Source organism: Xiphophorus hellerii, chromosome 12, assembly GCF_003331165.1.
Source record: "Xiphophorus hellerii strain 12219 chromosome 12, Xiphophorus_hellerii-4.1, whole genome shotgun sequence".
NCBI classification, from domain to species: Eukaryota; Metazoa; Chordata; class Actinopteri; order Cyprinodontiformes; family Poeciliidae; genus Xiphophorus; species Xiphophorus hellerii.
Window position 1 is genome coordinate 27,036,538 of NC_045683.1, and position 21,103 is coordinate 27,057,640.

Below are 21,103 nucleotides of genomic sequence, written 5' to 3' on the forward strand. Positions count from 1 at the left end.
ATGACTTTCTCTACTTTGTAAGAAATTAATATGTGTAGGAGTGATTAGTACCGTGGAGGAATGGGTGAGGAAATGGTTAGAGCAGCACACCATGTCACTTATTCTCTGGCCTCTCAATAAAGACGTTAAACCGTAAGAACAGTATAACTGAAAATTCAAGCAGTTTTGAATATGTAACATTAAATATAAGTATATCTTGGTCATGTTAAACAGTGCTTGCTACACTTTGGGAAGCTAATGTTAACTAATTTAGAATGGCTTGCTCATGTAGCCCAACCCTTCAGCTTTACCATTAAACTTTTAAAAATATTTATTAGTATAGTATTTTTCCCACGGTACTCCCATAAAGTAAGTTCTTGTATTGCTAAATCTTTTTGGCTTTAGCATGAAGTAGCATTCTATTCAAGCTATTGGTCTGAAATTGCTCAGCAGGTCTTTAAGTAGGTAATATTTAGGTATACTTATTTAACATTTTCTTAACAATATCCTAATAGAGTTCTACTGTATGCCTCTTTTTGTTTCAATTTATGAAAGCTCACAATGACAAGAGACGTGGCTAGGTCAGTAGTATCCAGGACCCCCATTAATTTCTTTAGGGTTAGTTCATGAATGTGCAACACATACCCAGTGGGTTAGACTAAGAACACATGATACCAATAAGTCTAAACCCAGAAACGTGCCTTGACTGACACAGGAAAACTGTTGAGCAATGCTATTTCAGCTGGAAATCAGAAAAAGTAAAAGAATAGAATGTAGCTCCATCCCTTTAGCCAACGCAGTTTTCACCCAGTAACCAACAGGAATTTGTCTCCTAATTGAGCAATATGTTCTGTTTAAACTGATGTCTGGGAGGATCCATCATCACTATGTCTATAGAAAAATGAAGACAAGTGTGTGGTTATTAAATTTAAAAATGGTTATTACAGTTCAGACAGGTGCTGCCCTGACTGCAGTGATACATTATGAGGCTGCTGGTACATCTGTGCTTTTTCCTATCCTGTCGTCTCGGTCTGGGATTTCTTTGCACTGTCAACACCCTGCTGTGAGAACAAAGCCGACTCTGCACATAGATTCGGCTCACAGCAGGACATGATCAAAAATTCAACTTCTGTCAAAACACCTCTGGGTTAGTCAGCAGTGGAGAGGAAACTCATTTTTGTAATCTGTTTGGAACCACTGTCAGAAAACTGTCAGTAATCCAGATGGAAGAAAAAAAATGTGCTTGTTAGTATTCAAAGCTCATTCCTTTCTCTTGTTGGAGAAGCTTGCCATTAAAGTCCCGGGTGTGTTTTTAGCAGTTCCACCCATGAGGATCATACTCAACAGTTGGTGCTGAAAATATGTTCGGCTGATTTGTTGACAGTGTGAAACCAACACAGTGTATTTACAAGAGTTTATGTGTTATTCACTTTCAGCAACGGGGGAATATCTGTTGCCGAGGCAACACTTCTCCTCTCGGGAGGATATAAAGGAAGGAGAAACCTGAGGAATGACACCAGGCCATATTTTTGGGCTGCAGTATGTGGGCTGAGCAGTGGAAATCTCCCAGATTTCCTGAGAAAAATCTAGCTTTACAGGACAAATAACCCTCTTTAGGAAGCACCTCTTATACTGAATGTTCCATCAAGTAGTTCCTGGATAAATCCAGAGGGGATAAGACTTATAATACCAGTAGCAGGTGAACTCTGCTTTAGGAATCAGACTTATTTTTAACATCTGTCTTATTCCAAGAAACTACCAAACATTTAAAAATGAATCAGTATTTTCATTGAAACTAAGTGTGTATATTTTAGCTTGACAGCTCAGGAGCTGTAAATCATGCGTTCGCGGGGGATCAGTGCACCCAGCTGTAAAGAACCATAAAACACGGAGCCCGTGAATGCATGCTGGGCTTGCAGTCGGAGGAGAAATGCAGCAGCTGCAGCAGCATCAGCAAAGTGCTCAGCAGCTGAGGCTGAGCAAATGAGTTAGACAGCTGAAACAAACAGCTCAATTAGTGTTAGCCAGTTCAGCCCACACATTAGCTGATGTAAAGTACAACATTTACATTTCAATTTATTTTCAGTTGTTTGTTTTTTTTACTCCATAGCCGGGCTGGCATTTAACGAGCTTTCCATTTCAGCTAAGTAAAAATGTGTTCTCAGAAGATGTTTTTGACACAAAGTGTGATCTTTGCCAAATACATGTGCATTATCACAATGAACACATTGTGCTTTCGTGTTCATTCTCTAATGATCTCTGTGACTATTACTTGCAATTCTCAACTTATGCATTTATGTTGTTTTTGATTTTAAGCTTTTTTTTGGGTTTAACTACTGCTGCAAAGTTGTCCTCCCACAGTCCAAGAATCTGCATGCTAGGTTAACTCAGCACTCTAAAGCTGCGTTTCCATTACAAATGCAAAATGTTTTTGATATTTTGCTACTGTGGAAAACACTAGAGTTATGCAATTGGGGTGTTTGCAATAAGAAATACAATTAAAATCACACATTAATATGCTTTTCTGTGTGATAAGTCATTAAAAATCCTGGTGGCATCGGATGTAGACACCTGCTTGAAATAGATTCATATTTCAGTCCGTGGCAACCATTACACAGTGCCTTAATGCCTTCTCATACAGTGCACCTCCTATTTACTGAAGCTCCTGAGCCATAGAGCAAATCTTCCCTGTGGCAGCAGCAATAAGCAAACACTTCGTAGAACTACGTGTCTTCTGAGCTCGTCATACAAACTATAAGTCTCCTAAGAACGCTTGTAAACTGCGTCAATGGTCATCAAGTGGAAGCATTGTTGCGATGACGTGTTGAAGGGGGAGTGTCAGAAAGAGTTGGAGCTTCTTAAAGAGATAGAGGTCCAATTTGTAGCCATCAGATATGGTTATGTGATAAAGTCAAATTTCTTTTAAGTTTTTGCTATGGATAACATTTTCATAACAACTGAAGGCAACTTGATTGTGCTATAAAGTGGCGCTATGTGCTTGGAAATTGCATCAATCCAAGCTGCGCATCTGTGTAGCCACAGCAGCACATTAGTCATTTCCTCCTCTGCTTTCTGTCTGCTTACTGCATTCATCTCATTTATACAGAACAATATGGTGGAGGGCCTGTTGCTGCTCATACTAGCCAGCTTCTTGTGATCTTGTCCAGGTGGTTTGGTCCACTTTCAAAATTTTCCAGCATTCCGTGGCTAAATCAAATCCACTCCACCCCCAGCCTTCCCGACTAGCCTGACTTGAAAACTCTGTAAATCGAGCGCGAGTGCCTCCATGCATACTTACTCTCTCTCGCTGACCTCTGGAGATATCGCCCTTGCACAACTCCACACACATCCAAGGATCAAGCATGTTTGGGTGTGGCCAGTGAATGGAGGGATTTAGCATTTGTGCTTTCAATATATTCCTTATAGAGAGCCTCAAACTACTCAGATGCCGTAAAGTGTTTCCATGTTTTGTCATTACAAACATGAGAAAATGGGCTTTAATGTGATCTTATGTGATAGACCATTACAAAAAAGGCATATATTTGTGCTCTGCTGTCTTTGTAAAATTTAGTGCCACCAACTGTCTTCAGACGTTTCCTGATCAATGAATAGATTTTACCTGTGCGATTTTGTCTTTATATAAATCATGCTGTTCTGTGAAGGTGTAGAGCAAAAAGTAGGTCATAAAACTTTGAAGATATCATTGAAAATTGTTCAAACCGTCATGGGAATTAGGAAAGAGTATGGTGCAACTGTAAGCCATCCACCTAAACTAAAAGACCTGCCAAGGAGAGAAATAATTAGACAAACATCGAAGAGACCTATGATAACTCCAGACCCTGCAGATATTCACCGCTCAGAGGCTAATACTGTCACAGAACAACTATTTGTTGGGGATCCACAAATCTTGACTTCATTAAAGAAAGGCAGAATCAAACCCAAAGCTGCGAAAATCTACATATGAATGCCGATTTTATTTTATTTTTTCAGATTTGTTGAACATTAAAAAATTTTTTTTAAAAAACATCTTCATTTCAGCCACTGCATAATCGTGAACTTATTTGATTTGCATTACCACATAAAATTCTCATTTACGGAGTGAGATAATAACGACCAAGTGAGGTGGGAAGAGCGCGTATTAGTTAGCTTTTATGAGTGGGATAGAAAAAGCATTAAGAGCTGCTGGACGCGAACACCTCACACCTTCTGTTCATTCCTCTGCTCTCCCATAACACTTTTCACTGCTTACATTCACAAAGAGTTAGGCCTCGTACTCTGTAGTGAAATTAGGAGCGAAAAAACACCGCGTTCATGAACGAAAGGGGAAAAGGATGTGGTTTATTTAGTGCGAGTTCTAGCCAATTAACAACAATGATACACTGTAGAAATGTGTCGTCTCTCTCGTGTTCACAGCCTGATAATCTCCTTGGCACAAACTTTGTTCTCATTTTTGTTTTCAAGTTAAGAACCATCTAATTATGTGCTTTGAGAGAACGAAGGGAGGGGTGGAGAGAGCCAAATTAATCAGAATTGGAATTAATGTAGCTTCCAGCAAAACGAAACAGAAGGTGTACGCATTCTCTGTCGTGCTTCATGCACAGCAGCACCAAAAGCTAGTTGGTGCTTCATGATTAAATCAATCCCGTCGACACCATGACAAGTAAGGGAGATTTATCAGGCACGCCAGGAGCGCCGTAATGCGTTCAGAATCCGTCCAACAACTGAGCAATAAATCTAAACAACCCGACTGCAGCCAGCTTAAAGGGAGCTAAACACTGTTGAAGTGGTGTGACAAATGGCACTTCTTTGCTGCTTACATAACAAATGGGAAGACAAAAGAGCCAAGCTTTTCGATATCTTCCACATTGGAGTTGCAAGGCAGAAAAGCACAGGTGGGCCAGAGTATATAACTCAGTCCAGCTACAGCACATTCTTGCCGGAGACTGCAAATCTTTTTCCAATAGCAGCCCAGAAGCCGATTGTCAGACCATGATGACAGATGGCTGGGTTAATGTGAGGGGAAAACATCAAAGAAGCTCTGGACTGAATATAGTTGTCATACAGCAAGTGCAAACAGATGGTTGTATAAACCTTTAGAATAAGTAGTGATACTCCTAAAAGGTGGTTTTTCTTCTTTGCTTTTAGAAGTTTTTAGATCCGTGTGCGACATCAACTCACAAATAAGCTTTATTCATTCATGTTCACAATATACTCTAAATACATTTACGGGTGAAAGCTTTTATGACGGAATACAAAGAGATATGTTTTAGTCTCGTTGTGGTTGTAGTGTTCTGCATTTACCAGACACTTCATTAGGTACGACCTGCTAGTATTTGTTTTGACACAATTTTGCCTTCGGCACGGTCTTGATTCTTGATGGCATAGATTCAGCGAAATGTCAGAAATGTTCCTAATGTTTTGGGTCATATTGACGTGATGGCATCACACAGTTACTGCAGATTTTTCTGGCTGTACATCCATGATGTCAACCTCTCAAGTCATCTCAAATCAGTTTGAGATGGCAGAGCAGTACTCATCAGAAGATGGGTGCACCGTGGTCATAAGGGGATAGACATGGCAAGGAACTCTGATTGATTTTGGCATTTCAACAATGGTCAATTGGCATTAAGGGGCCAAGAAAATATCCCACATGCCACTACCACCACCACCACCACCCTGACCCATTGATACAAGACAGAATAGATCATGACACAAAGTTCTTACCTCACCCTTTGAATTTTGTGGATGTAAGGCTCTGGATTAGTTTCTGGAAAGCTAAAAGATGGCTGATTGTTTATGAAATACTTGGACCCACTCATCTGGCACCAACAGCAATCCCACATTCAAAGTCGCAAGAGTCCCCTGTCTTTCTCATGCTGCTGTTTGTCCCTAGATCAGCAATTTGTCTTCACTTGAACTAAATGGCTAAGTGTTCTTAGCCATTTAGTCTTAGCCATGGCATGTTCCTGCCATGCGACAGGCTGATTTGATGGCAAGGCCTAAGCAAAGAGCATGAGTGCTGTAGTTTTTTTTACACTACTGCTGAAGTTTGTTCAGATGTCTTCAATTGAATTTGTAGCCTAAAAGATGTGGGGCAGATGTCTTGTGTCTGAGATGATGACTGCATTCTCACATCATATCCACATGGAAATGTTTTTTTTTCTCAAATGGGTTGTTGATTTTGTTGATTTTGTTGACGCATGTCCACACCGTTTACACCCACAAGGAAACATACAGTGTTGTATAAAGTACTGAAATCTCAGAGTCAAGTAAAAGTACAAGTACCTCTCCAAAATATGACTTTGGTAAAAGTCGAAGTCACTGACTGAAATGTTACTTGAGTAAAAGTCTTAAAGTATTTGAAACTTCTTGTACTTAAGTATGGAAATTACTGTAAAAATGGATGTACTCAAGTAATGTAATGAAAAGTACAAGTAAAAAGTAAAACAAAGCAAATGCAGTTTGAATGACATTTTTTATATTTTGGTAAACTTGTCAAATACACTTAAAATAATGTACACAACCAAGTGCAGGCAAAATTAAACCTGCTAATAGATATACCTGCAGGCATCATTTAGTTAAGAAAATTAGGTGCTTTACCTATAGCACAAGGTTAACTTAACCTGCTTTACAACTGAACCAGCTTCTTAGTATACCCTCCAGGACAGAAAATACAAAGTTTTTGTAAGCCTTAAGTTTTCCCTTCAAGTAAGGTCAGTGCTGAAAATGAGAAAAATAAATAGTACAGAAAATGCGGCCAACATGAAGAAAAAGAGCTGTTACGATTACTCTACTTCACAAATCAGTGAATCAGTCAATGCTACAGTCAGTAGGTGGTGCACACAACTGGTCATTATGCAAAAGAAAAAAAGAACTGGGAGGAAAATGCAGCTTATTGGCATCTGTAAACCTGGTTTTGAACTTGCTTGCCTTTCCTATATTCGTTAAATTTAGTCTAAATTGCTATCGCTATGGCTTCTGTCCCCCCTTGAACAGAGGAGTCTAGGTAGCCTGCTACAGTCAACATTAGGCCTAAGCTAAATACACCACGTGTGGAACTGAAACAATGCCAAACAAAGTTCATTTATGGTCAAGATTTCACAATACAGTAGTGCCTAGTGACCAAGCTATAGTTACTGAAACACGAGGATTATAACCATTTCATAAGAAGTTACCTCGATGTGTTTCTTCAAGTTGGACGGGGAGTTTTTGTAAGATAGAATTTCCATGTGACTGCTACTGATTGCGAGACTTGCTTTGTGTTTAATGGGAGAAGCGAAACAGGTGTATCCTAATTAAAAGTAAAGAAATCAAGAAATGGCAAAAAATGTGGAATGAAGATAAGAAAGGAAGAAGATTATATGAAGTACAAAAGTCAGTTTGAATTCGAAGCATTAATGAACGAAACAGAAGAGAAGAAATAATAATTAGTAGATTAAGAGTAGGTCATACCTACTTAAATGACATGCTTTATAAAATAGGGAGGAAAAATAATGATAAATGTGAGAGATGTGGAGAGAAAGAAAATGTAGAACACATATTGATGAACTGTAAGTCAAATGAACTCAAAAGGGAAGAATTAAAGAGAATAGTTAGAAATATGGGGCATGAATGGAATCTTAAAGGTATATTAGGAAATGAAGGAAACATAACAGATATTCACAAATTAAGGAAAGCATTGTTTATTTATCTTAAGAATACAAAATTAAAAAGTAGAATTTAATAGATATGAAGTAATGCTTCTACACACTCATGTACAGTAGGTGGCGGTATGCACCTTAAAGTTGCTTGTGATCCCTCCGCCATAATAGAAAAGAAGAAGAAGAAGAAGTATCCTATTGGTGGTGATGAACAAGCCCAGGCACTTTGTTCGGTAGCCTACTTGCTACTTGCTAATCAGTAGGTGGGGTCAAAACACTTGCGTTTCTCTCTCTCGCTTTTTTGTAACGAGTAACTAAACCACACATTGAAAATGTATCGGAGTAAAAGTACGCAATTAAGTTCGGAAATATAGTGAAGTAAAAGTGAAAGTCATCAAAAATTTTCATACTCCAGGAAAGTATGAAGTACTCCAAAATATACTTAAGTAAAGTAGTGAAGTATTTTTACTTCGTTACTATACAACACTGGAAACATAAACCCCCCCCCCACTATTTTTACTCCCCCTGACCTGTGGTGCTGAACATAAAGTATGGGACATGCAGATAATGCCTCGACACAAAACGCAACGAGAGTATGTCGTCGTTCATCAGCCTTGACTTTTCGGTCAAATAGTATAGCATACACAGAATTTCTTGAAGTTGATTGATGAGGTTCTGCAGCACAACTACAAACACATAGTCCACCGTTGTTGTTATGTATGACGCATTCAGGGTTGTAGGTCGGGTTAGAGGTTGGGCTAATATGTCAGTGTTTTCTCTAAAGGGGCATTCTCACTATCCACATGAATACACATTGGGGAATTTTTCGCTATAGAACCAGGAAAAAAAAATAAAAATCTAGTAACGGTTAAGAATTGTCCAATTTTAGTCAAAATCTTTCCTGTGTGGACTGTGAGACTCAAGAGGCTTTCATAGAAAGGCTAGAGACTAAACACAGACTTAAGATTTGGGACTTAAGGCTCTTAGGCAGTGTTTATCTCAGGTAATCAGGGGTCAAAATAAGCTGATAAGGAAGCTCCAGATGGCAGCTGAGGCTGGCATGTCCAGGTCTTCATGTGCATTTTATCAAGGACATTCAGTTCTCATGCTGAGTTCTCTGTTAAATGACTTCAGGTTTATTCAGTATGAAACAGACTTACCCTGTTTCCATCGTTGTACTTTATTCAATGTTAAACCAGCACAGATGATGATTTCTTTTCTTACTCTGAAATTAGATATTAACCAGATATGTTTTTTTATTGTACTTTTTATTCTTTTATCGTTTTAGTTTTCTTTTTTATGTAATTTGGACTTTAAGTCTGTAATAAAAAAAAACTATCTATCTATCAATGCTAACCAATTTTCAATTTTGTCTTCATACATCAGTGTATTTTTATAGTTAACATTGTGCCACATCATTAGAAATAATTCACAACTTCTCTCAGCAGTCTGTTTCAGTGCTGAATGAATAGTTGAAAAAGTAATTATTAAACGTCCATGTATTTACCAGAAAAACAGTGCATGATTGAAATGAATAACTTTTACAAACAGTGTTATTTAATGAAGGAACATTCATCTCAGTGATTAGAGACTTCTTGTACTTGAGAAAAAAACATATTTCTCTTGCATTGAATTAGGACTAGAGGTTTATTTCACTAAAAATTTCTTAGAGGAAGGACAGTTCAATCTATTGTGCCTGTTATAGTTTCACTTCCACAAATATTACTGTTTGAAAGAATTTCGATTGTCGTTAGCAAAAGAAATAAATTCCAGCAACTCTTTTATTCATAATTTATTAACCTTTTCTCTCCTACATACAATACAAATCTTTGTCAAAGTTAACGCAGACAGAAGGAAAGTTGTAGATGGCGAAGGGATAGAAAAGTTGTTGTGGACATTGGAAATTCTGCACCACACCCTTTTAAAAACCTGAAAAACATAGAAACTCCCATCAAAGTAGATCTCAGAGGAATCCCTGTGTTTTAGCTCCGACTGTAAACTTCAAAAGTTTTTCCCACAAGTTGGTAGTCAAAGGATTAGGACTCCAAGACAGCAGCTGTGCTAACATCTAGAACTGATATGTATGGGTGGTTTGGTTAAATATGTATTGTTACGTTCATAAACAGTGTCTTGGTACACTTCTTTACTTGATTTTTTTTTTTTTAGCATATGATCTATTTGATTTAGCTTTTAATGAAGAATGGAAAGCTGTTTTGAAATCTCCTAATTGCCAGTTTAGTTTTCCGCTCCGGTGCGACAGAGGGCACTTTTCAAGATTACACTGTAAACTCTTTGTGGCACTGCTTATTGTCAAGGGAGGTGTATCCTGCAGAGCTCTTTGTGTCTCTTAAATAATTACTGGCCTTCGAAAGAGGAGAGTGCAGGGGAGAGAGCTGGTTGGCAAGCATTAGACGGCCCCGCATGTCTTTATCTGCAGCTCTCTTTGCTCAAAGCGTCTACTTTTTCTTCACTCCAGGCTGTGCTTGTGAGGAACCCCTTCACCCTGTGGTTTATGCATGTCTCAATCTGGCCCCTCGGCCTTTTTGCAGGCGGCGTCAGGAGCGCTGACATTCCTCTGTTCAGAATGCATGAACTCTCCTTTGGGAAGTAAATCTGTTTCCATAATTGGTCTCAAGACCACAGGATAAATCAGACATCCCCTCGCTTAATTGTTACCGGCGCAGAAACCCGGGTGCTGGGCTGGACGCAGTCGCAGCCACATACACACTTGCACGTCTCTCCCCGTGCAGCTTGTACCAGTTCTGTTGCCAGGGTAACATGATCAGGTCAAAGCGGTTGAGTGATCTCTCCTGTTCCCAGCTGAGGACACTCCCCCCACCCCACCCTCTCATTCCCTTCACCACCACCTTCTCACCGTCTCTTCACTCGCCCATCTTTTGCTCTGCACTCTCTGTCCATCCTCTTTATCCTCTCCTCTCTGCCTCCTCTCTGTCATACGTTTCCTCTGCCTCATCACATCTTGATCTGCCTCTTCATCACTGCTTGGTTTCTGTCTGCCACACAGGATCAGAGTGAGAAAGGTCAGCCTTTATTTGCCTGCTGGGTTTCAGTAAAATAACTATGCTAACACACACAGGTGTTCTTTGAAGTGGACAGAGAGATGGCAATAATGAAGTTGTATCACGCGAAGCAATAGCAGATAAAATCTAACTATACATACAGCTCTGGAAAGAATTAAGAGACCACTGCAGTGAACCCCTTTGAAAACCTCACAATTATTCTAACAATTATTGATTTTTGAACTCTTCCTGAGTTAAAACAGTAGCATTGTTGTTTCTAATTGAATATGAACTTGTTGTCTGTGCATCATTTGAGGTCTGAAAGCATTCATCTTCTTCGTTATTTTGACCATTTCTCATTTTTTGCAAATAAATACTAAAATTTTGCTTGGGAATATGTTGGGAATATGTTGTCAGTAGTTCATAGAATAAAACAACAATGTTCATTTTACTCAAATATATATCTATTAAGATTTAAACCAGAAAACAGATCATTTTGCTGTGGTCTCTTACTTATTTTTTCCAGAGCTGAATATTAAATATGTTTTTCTGAAAAGGTGCGTCCGTACTAAAGCTGCACTATGTATTGAATTGCCATCACAATATTGGTGTGTGCAAGTTCACAGCTATAAAAGTGTGTTTGGATGTAATATTTGGTACAGTGATATGCAAGTGTTGTACAAGCAAATTTCTCATGCCAGTATTTTTGGATATACATTTAGCGTCCAAAATGATTGATGTACATTTTTAGAGGCTAAGCTCATAAACAGTCCTGGGACATTGGGATGTAAGAAAAGAAGAAAAAGGGTCAGGAAATGTGAGTTAATCATATTTGATATTGCCATCCCGATGTTCAGTAATAGTATTGCAATTAAATATTTACCTGATATTGATCACTCATAGTCCTTAAGTTAACTCTTGCATAATCAAAATGCTGCCATCATTTTCAAATATGGCACGTTTCATGACAGCGGTTGGAACTTTAAGCGATGGAAACTACATCTTTGCTGTAGCCTTCATGTTACCTGCTGAAAGTCTTGCTCTCGCTCACTTTGTCACAGCTTGACAACTTCAGAATTGCCTCTACATGCTCTTGAACAGTGTGTGTCACCAGGGGGCCCTAGGGAGGCCTAATAAAATAAAAACATAATGTTTTTTAATCAGAACATTTTCATACATGTTTTTTCTTTATCATTCTTGTAAAAGGCAAAATATTTTATTGAAATGCTATGAGACATGCTCATCTTTCTGATGGGCTGCCGGTCAAATTTATCAAGCTGCTTTGCCCCTCAAACTAGCATGGCGCGGACGGCTTAAATTGAAAGGTATGAGACAGCATTTATGCTACGCAAACATAATAATTATTGAAAAGAAAGTAAAAGTTCTAAAATTTGATGTTTCTTTACATATTTTGTAGCATCGTCTTGCGAATGGGGTTCCTCCTCAGAAGCTAACGCTGTTTTGAGGGGCATAGCATGGAAGAGTTTGGGAACCCCCGCTCTAGAAAATACTGCTTAAAATAGCTTCTTCCTCTCTTTGCTTCTCCTTACTAACACTAAAAGTAACTGTTTTTCCGTCTTTTGCTGGTTGTAACAGCTTTTGATCTGCAAAGTGTTGCTATTGGTGTGATTTCTTAGCACTTATAAATGGCAGGACCACTATTGTGAAGCGCAGGGGGAACTTTTCAACCTGAAAATGGCCCAGTTTTGATTACTGGACAATTTTTCTATGCATCTCTAAGGACAAAAAATTAGCTCTCTTTGAATAAAGATAATGTGTTAAATGACCAAGGCACCAGCCTGATTGTGCTAATTAACTCCTCATAGAGGTTTTAGCAAAATTACATACGCATGTCTGCAGTGGCATTATTACTTTTACAGCTTATTGAAAGACAAAATAACCACAGGGATTTGCTGCACAAAGTCCATGTTTCTATTAATAACCGCGGAGAAGGAAGCCTGCCCTCCATCATGGCTGACAGTCACAGTTGATATTTAGCTCTGACTTAATGGAGTAAAAATCCTGGTTCTGTTACATGCACTGGCGTAACAGCTCTTTAAATATGGCCCTCCAGGTGATGAATGGCATGACAAGTAGCCTGTTAATACCATCTGGTCCCTCGTGAGAAATGATTGTGTTTCTAGATGAGGTGAGAAGAGCTGCTTTGTGCTGCTGGGATGTCAGCGAGATAATGTTTAACCGTGCTGTCAAAGTGGTGTCAAACTGTGAGCGGGGCTTTGCTTACAAACCGTTTGTCAGTGTTTAAAAATGTATTTCGCAAGAGTAAAATGACAAGACTGATACAATAATTACTTCCCCCCCCCAAATACAAAAGCCTTAGTGGTTTTAATCTTTTATTCGGCGCTGCTTTAATTAGCACAGTATGTGAGTAATCAAGTGTTTCCCTTGCACAGCAAAAAAAATGCCGCCAGTGTCGCACCCAGCCTCCAGAATGTTTGAATGATTTTTTTTACTTCCAAATCTACAGAGAAGGAAATCCTAAATCTCTGTGTGCGTGTGTGTGTGTTCAGTTGCTGACACATGGACACCTGTTGCGATAGAAAGTGTCACACCATCTGCTAACTTTCCAACCTTGGGCAGATCATTTTGCTTCATTTGGGCTAAGTTTTGTTGGTTTTAGCTAGATGCTTATACATCAGTTAGCTGTGGTGTCTACTGAGAGCGTTAGGCTGTAAGGTTACTGTTTCAAAACACGCTGTACTCTGTCTACTTCAGCTCACACCAATCAACCTGAACTGAGTTCAATTCTGCCAGTATTTCTGCCATAAAGCTTAAACGGTTCCTCTCACGTCCATTTTAAGGTTTAAATAACAAGAAAAAGTCTCTGGTTACTTGTTTGTGCCAGAGAGCAGAGGGGAAAAACGGTCTAGCCTAAAAAACTGCTGACCAAACACTTCAGTTAGAAATGTTGAATATACTCAACATTTGCCTAAATAGATGTTGATTTAATTCTTCAGAAATAAGTCACTTCAGACTTTAATTTTGATGACTCAAGGCAGGTGGTACGTGCTCAAACAATGACCAATTCCAGGCTGGAAAAGGCCATGTTTTAACATCCAGGTTTTAGTTGCATACCTTAGAATTGGTGATGCACCGATCCGATATTAACACCCCTATCGGTCCTGATATTGGAAAACATTCCAGATCGGATATCGTGAAAATGCACCTGATCCATAAAGGCACATCTACTCAATCCAATTCTATCCTTTGTGCTGTGAGTGATGTCATCCTTTTATAACTTATTTATTTACATTATATTTAGAATTCCCAACTAATTGCACTTTCTGAACCATTTGAAAGGTTTGTTGCATTTTATTTTTAACATGTTTGACCGATGTAGTCAAACATGTTAACATGTAAGCTTCAGTTTCTTTGGCTGCTGTACTCCTAATTGCGCTGACTGAACAAATTAAAGTTGCTTTTACATGTTTGACCAAGCTTGTGAAGCTGTTGGTGTATTGAAGTGCTGTACTGATGCACAATTATCAAATAAACTTGTCATTTAGTAGATTTACGTCTGTGTTTTAAAAAAGAAACCTCCAGCATTGTTTTTCTGTATCGGATTGGTATCAGTAAACACCAAAACGCTGATATCTGTATCGTATCGGAAGAGAAGAAAGTGGATCGGTGCATCCCTAGTTAGAATGACGTCAAGCAAGATAAAAATGGTGCGTTAGTTCAACAGTTATTTTCTGCGCTTTATAGATACATCACTGACGCATAGCAGGATCCATAATATCACTTGATTAGTGGGTGTCCTCAATAGATACTCCTTCATTGTCAGTATATTTCATCTTGGGTCTGTTCAGAACAACATGCACTGAGGCAGCCATCTTCTCTGTGCGCCTGCTGGTGTTTGAGGGCAGAGACGGATAAACCAACCATTTATCTGGTGAAGTTCTTTCCGGTCTGACCCGGCTGGTTATGTTTAAACCACTGAACTGGTATCCACCCTCCTTCAGAATTATAATTAAGCCAACACGTCCCACTAGACTTTCCCTCACAGTTACCCACTTGAGTCTTTTCACTGAAGCTTTTTTTTTTTTTTTTTTGCATAGATCCTGGAGTCCATTTCATTGTTGAAAGGAATGAGTTGTAGGAAGGTTACCAAATATGTTTAAATAAAAAAAAGATGTCATTTCTAACCATCACAGTAGGTTCAAACATTAAATAAGAAAAAAAATCTCTCTCTCTATGTGTAATGACTTCACCTGAAGAAAAATAAAGTCTTAAAATGATCTAAGACGAGTCCAGAACCAAAGACTTGGAAAATCTGTGGGGGTCATCTGGACCGGGCTGTGGAAAAGAGAAGCTCTCGTAATTTAGTTATATTTGGAGAACATGTGCAAAAGTAGAGAAGAAAACTGTTGCCAAGTCTAGATGTGGCATGTTGATAGACTCCTAAAAAAGAACACCAAGTGCTAAAATGGAATGTGCCTTAACAAAGTTTAATCCAAGGGTATGCATACTTCACTAAGCAGGTTATTGTACCCCTGTTTATTCTGTTTAAAATGTTTTCTTTTCAGATGCATTCATTTCTCAGTTGAACTCTACTGGATAAATGTCACTTGGGAAGTGAAAGATACTTAGAGTTGTCCTTTTGACATTTCATAAAACTGACATTTTCTCAGAGATGTTTCTACTTTCTCTATCTACTTCAAATATGTGCAGAGTCCAACATTTCCAATCTCAGAATAAAAACAAACTAATAATTCTGACGTGGCTGCAGGTCCTTGCTGCGCTTCAACGTCAAACTGTGCTAATTGTGACGACGACGGCTGAAATCTCCACCAGGCTTGTTGCCGTCTCACAGGAAATGATGCATCCACGATAATTTGATTTATGTCTTCCACAGTAACGTCAGGTTCGAGGAAAGAGAACAAGCTCGAGCTCTTACAGTAACTAAAACAGCACTTTGAAGTGAAAATATTTTTTCTCCCTATATTTAGCATTCTCAGCGGATTTCTTGGGGGAGGACGTAAAAAACAACAACAACAACAACCCAGAGTCGGATATCAGGATGTGCTAAATTGTTTTTGAATTCCTACAAGCAAACACTGGTTCAACCCGGGCTGTAGCCGAATTATAAAAGGAACGATTACTTAAAGAGGGGAATTGCTTGGTCATAGTTGAACTGTGAAGCAACTATATTTTCTGCAGTGTGCAATAAAGGAGCACTTCATATCATAAGCTCATTATATCTGAGCCATAAAGTGATTATGTTCTCCAGTACAGCATTGTTCTGCTGCTGACAGGATTAAAGATGACTTTAAAAGAGGAGGTTTAGCATCGCCGCGCTCCGCTCTAGTGTTTGCTTGTTTTCTATAAGCCAGAAGTGAAAGGGGCCGTGCACTTGACTGTTTGCCAGCTGCGGCACACCCACCGTCCTTTCTTTTAACGCATTTATCTCCTGCCAGTCCGGCTATCCATCTACATATGCCCGCCTTTGTTCTCGTTGGAAGGCAGCGTGAGCCGCTGCTTTTCACGAAGCCGTCAGCGCCATCATTTCAAGGTTTTTAGGAAAATCCTTGAAATGTTCGAGACTGTAAATCTGACACGAGTTTTGCATTGATCCGTCTGTCACTTGATGCCGGATTCTGATTGCGCTTTGTGAATTATTCCTACCCCATGAACTGTATGCTACATATTTTTGGTCTAGTTTCTAATGCAGATATCTAAGTGCACTTGAAAGGAGACAAAACTAGATGCATCACCTTGTTTTAAGTCAATAATTTCTTAATTTCTTGATAAAAGTGAAATTATCTGCCAGTGGAACTAGTACTATCTCATTAGCATTAAAACAAGCTCCTATATCTTCCTGAAAAAATACTAGTAAGCTAATCTTGTCTTATTTTTAGTGTTCTAAGATATTTGCACTAGAAACTAGACAAAAAAGGTGGTACAATTTTGTGATTTTGCAGTGTTCAAATGTTAAGTTTCGTCCTCACTGTATAGTTTTGTGATTTTTTTGTGTGTGTTTGTTTTGAATTATTTTACACCCTTGAGTAACATTCAATGCAATCAATTACTTTCAGTAGTCACCTTTTTATTAGTCTATTTGGGCAATTGGAGTAGCTTTGTTGCTCTAAACTTAGCTTCTAGTGTTTTGGGATATGTCTCTATCAGCTCAACACATTTAATGCAGAATCTTTTGCCTTTTCTTCGTTCTAAAATTACTCAATCTCAGTCAGATTGAACGGAGAACATCTGCGAACATCAACATTCATGACTTAACAGACTGGAAAGTGAACCTCCACTTCAGTGTCGAGTTTCAAGTGGCGGCCTCTTACAAGCTTTTCATGCAGGGTTCCTCTACATGTACATAGGCCAAAAAATAAAACTTTTGTCTCCTCTGTCCATATGTCTGTTGTGTTCAAACTTCAAATATAACTTCTTACGACAAAATGACACTCGAGGTATTGAACATTTCACCAAGACGCTGAACATCGTCTTGTAATAAAATCCTGTAACAAACATATGTGAGGTCATTTTTTTTATACCCTACTCACGCTGTTTATATAGTTTTAATTTCTGGATGCTTGAACACATGTGGCACGAGCATCTGCCGAAGTCTGACCGTGACATCTTCTTTGTCTGTAGAAGAACACCAGTGTCATGAAGAAGGAGACGAAGGAGTGGTGGAAGGAGAAGAAGACGACGAAGCAGCAAAAGCATGAAGACGAGGACAAGGAGGAGGAGGAGAACGTCCAGCCGGCGGTGGACCCTCTGGAGAACGGCTTCCTGCACCACGCTCAGCGGGAGCAGGAGAGGATGAACGAGAGGCTGCTGAAGAAGACGTACTCCAAGAAGAACAAAATGGTAAGCGTTTACTTCTGGGTTGTATGGTTCCAGTCTTGCCCACTTGAACGGAGGCCAGGTAAGGTCTAAAGTGTTGGCTGTGGTAGAGGAGAGGTCTGACGGGGAGAGAGTGTTGCTTTTTTATTCCTTTCAGATTTATGAGTGAATTTACTGACCTTTCACTTTTTGCTGTCTTATGTGACTTTTTAGTAGGATGTAGGATATTTCGTCAGTTGTTGCAAGGATTTTATATCACATTTCTGGTTTGCAATCTGCAATCTTTTTTTTTATTTGATGGGTGCTTGTGTTTATATTTTCTGAAGTGGCCAAGAAGGTCAGTCTGTTGAATAAACCACCTTTCTTTGCAATTTAAAGTTCCAATTACTTTCAGGTGAACTTTCACACTTGAGTTCAGTTACTGGCAGTTTTTAAAAGGCTGTCAACAAATATGGATACATGTTATATTTATCCCTATCAACTTTGATCAGCTTCCCTATTTCTACTAATGGAAAGCACATCACCACAGCATGATACATCCACTACCATGTTTCACAGCGGGGTTGCTTTGGTCAGGATGTTGGTTTTCAGTCACTGTTAGTGTTTTCTATGTTGACTAAAAAAAGATTCTGGTCACATCTGACCACAGCACCTTAGTCCATATTTTTGTTGTGTTCCCTACATGGCTTGTAACAAATACAGTGCACCCCCACTTAGCAGTGGTTCAGTATTTGCGGATTCAACTACTCGCAGATATGTCCTGTGGAATTTAACTCCAAATTATTCACGCAAAATTTGTCTATTTGCTGGTCTTTTGTAGAGCACATGTAAAAATCCAGCTTGGGAAACTGAATTACCTCAGTGCATCGCTAATTGACACTCTATTGGCTGGTGTTTGCTAAACAGCCAATCCCTGCACACCAGTCATTTCCTTTGGCACTGATTGGCTGTACCTCCTGGAGCAGCAATAAGGAAGACTGCAGATGTTAACGTCTTGTGCTAAGACGGGTTCCACTGTTCACATTCATTTATATTAAGGCATATTTGGTGTTTGATTTCTGAAAATTAAGCACTTATGTTTGTTTTTAGCACTGGCCTCCAATATTTGTGGATTTTAGCTATTCGTGGGCGGCTGTGGTACCCAACCCCCTGCAAATACCAGAGGTCTACCACACTTGTTATTGGCTTTCTTTCAACAATGAACTTCCTCTGAAGTTCAAAGGGTACGAACATTTTCGACAGGCCCTGTGAATGTGTCCTGATAAAATGGGTGTTTTGGGAGTGTACTCCTCTGCTCATTTAACTTAATAAAACAAAAGAAGGAAACAGATGAGATCGACTGGACAGGCGTGTTGATGGGGGAAATCAGGCACACAGCACTTTTGTTCTGTCATTAAGAAGATCCCTGTAAAATGTTTGTTTACCGCTGAGCCATTGGCTTCCAGAACTGTTTGTCTTTCATGAACAAACTGATAGTTTGCTGCCTTCAGGTGGGTTTCCACTCCAATCCCATCCCTATTTTCCCTCCCTCCATAAGTGGCTTTCTGCTTGTGCCGATAGAGGACTGCCAATATCCTAAGCTTTAAGCACACTGCTGAGCCCACCAAGTCTGAGTCTGTCCCACTGAGATAGCTCATTTATGTGTTAACAGTTTGTTTAAATGGCGGATGTTTTTATGCTCTTGTCCGAAGCCAACATCCACTATAGGGCTGTTGAGGATAAGAGGGGAAACATAGTCAGGAAGCCAAAGCAAATAATGAGGCAATGCAGCCCGGAGGCCTCCACCACAGACGAAAATATCTCTCTCAGATAAGATTTCCTCAGGAAGTTAACATGGCTGAAAACGTGTTTTGGCCGTGATACTTAGTTTGCTGAGAAAGTATGCGTTTAAGTTGCTGCTCTTATCCAGCGTGCAACGAAGCTTCAGCTACTGAATCACATCTACATTCCACTACAGGTAATAAAACTACTGTAAAACCACGGCCCACTGCAACTTCTGCCATTCTGAACTTTATGTTTTAGAGTCACTTATGTTTTAGATTTAAACACGATCAAATAAAAGAATACTTGCTAAACAGTTCCCAGAGGAATCCAAGATCAGTAACTGTTTTTTTATGCAAATTTTGAAGTATCGCGTTAGAAAAAGTTGATAGAAAACAGCAAAATTTGAAATAACTTCCTCAATTTCACAAAAAAATGTAATAAAAAAAAATCACTCACTTGAGATGGTTTTTGGCTTTCCTGAAAAAAGAAAAGAAAAGGAGATTGAAGCATATTTGCAGAGTAAGTTCTGGTACACTTTTGAAAACGATTAAGAAAAAACATGCATCCACACAGAAAGATGCAGCGCCGCAGAAAATGTTGTAGTAGGTATGCTAGTCCAACAGGTGGCACTGTAACACCCATAGAGAATGAAATAAAACACACAGAAAGACACCCTGTTTATTTTTGCGACTTAGGCTCATTATGTATTGAGAGGGAGATGGAGCTATGACATCATCGTTAAAAAAAAAAAATGCATGTACAATTGAAGCATGAAATTGGCATCCTTAAATGTATCCACTTTGAAACCCGGTTTCAAAAATGATTGTTTCTGGTCTTCCAAGACTCCGAATCCATGTGGATGTACAGCCTAAATGTCAAAAACACTTAAAAATACACACTTTCTTTTTTGCAACCTTTTAAAAGTCTCATGACAAACAGAAGGAAACATAGCTAATGTGCTTGAACAACTCGTCTATATAGCTGTCGGTGCTTTAGTATCTCTACCACAATTGCTTTGTTCAAACTTACCTCAGAAATAGCTGACACCAAGATTTCGTCTACCAATAGACCATATGACAATTGTCTACTACAGGTAAGAGCAGTGAATATTACTGATGGTAACTTCACTTAAAAACATCCAAACTGTCCCTTCTAGACCAGCTTGTAGTTCTGACTCGCAGCCTGGAAACAAGCTGCTTCGCTGTACTTTGTTTACAATATGTTGGCTAACTCAGGGTAACTGTTGATGTTAGTCTCACAACCACATTTCTGCATAGGCTGTCATTGTTGAGGCGTACCAGCAGCTCTGCAATGCTCATGTGAAGTAGAAAGCAACAAAATGCCACTGCAGGAAAAAGTGCCTCTCATGAGTAATCATGTTGCATACCTAATGAATCAAATCTACCATGAATTATTCATCTGCTAATCCAAATCTCAGCTGGAGTGTTTCTGTGTCAGGTTTTCTCCCTGCTGTGTGGGTTTTCTCCCAGTGCTTTGGTTCTGTACCGCAGTTCGAAAACTTGTTTTGTTGGATTAACTGAACACTGAAATGCTCATTCTTTCTGTCCCGCTGCTGATGACTAACTGTAGTCCCCCAAGGCCCTGAACAGGGCTAGGTTGTATGTATCTAAGTAAGAAGGAACGAATAAGGAAACTAAGAAGGAACCAAGGAAGGAAGTAAGAAGGAACCAAGAAAGGGATGATGCAAAATAAGGAAGAAAGGGCTTTGCTTGTATCTAAGGAAGGAAGAATATAGGTTAGAAAGAATGAAGGCTCTAGGAAGGAAAGAAAGGAAGAAGGAATGATTTAGGAAAGAAGGAACCAAGGAAAAAAATTAAGAAGGAAGGAAGCAGGAAGTAAGAAATTAGGAAGCTTGTATGTAAT

The 21,103-nt window shown here is 39.2% G+C and overlaps 1 protein-coding gene across 8 annotated transcripts in view; it reads left to right on the forward strand.

Annotated features, from left to right (window-relative positions):
- The window catches only part of fbrsl1 (fibrosin-like 1), a 360,629-nt gene that overhangs the window by 88,808 nt on the left and 250,718 nt on the right, over positions 1 to 21,103 (forward strand). For all 8 annotated transcript variants that reach the window (XM_032577744.1, XM_032577749.1, XM_032577745.1 and 5 more), the window contains exon 2: positions 17,261 to 17,479. In XM_032577744.1, coding sequence (XP_032433635.1) covers positions 17,261 to 17,479 — 219 coding nt within the window. The remainder of the gene's footprint in view (positions 1 to 17,260; positions 17,480 to 21,103) is intronic.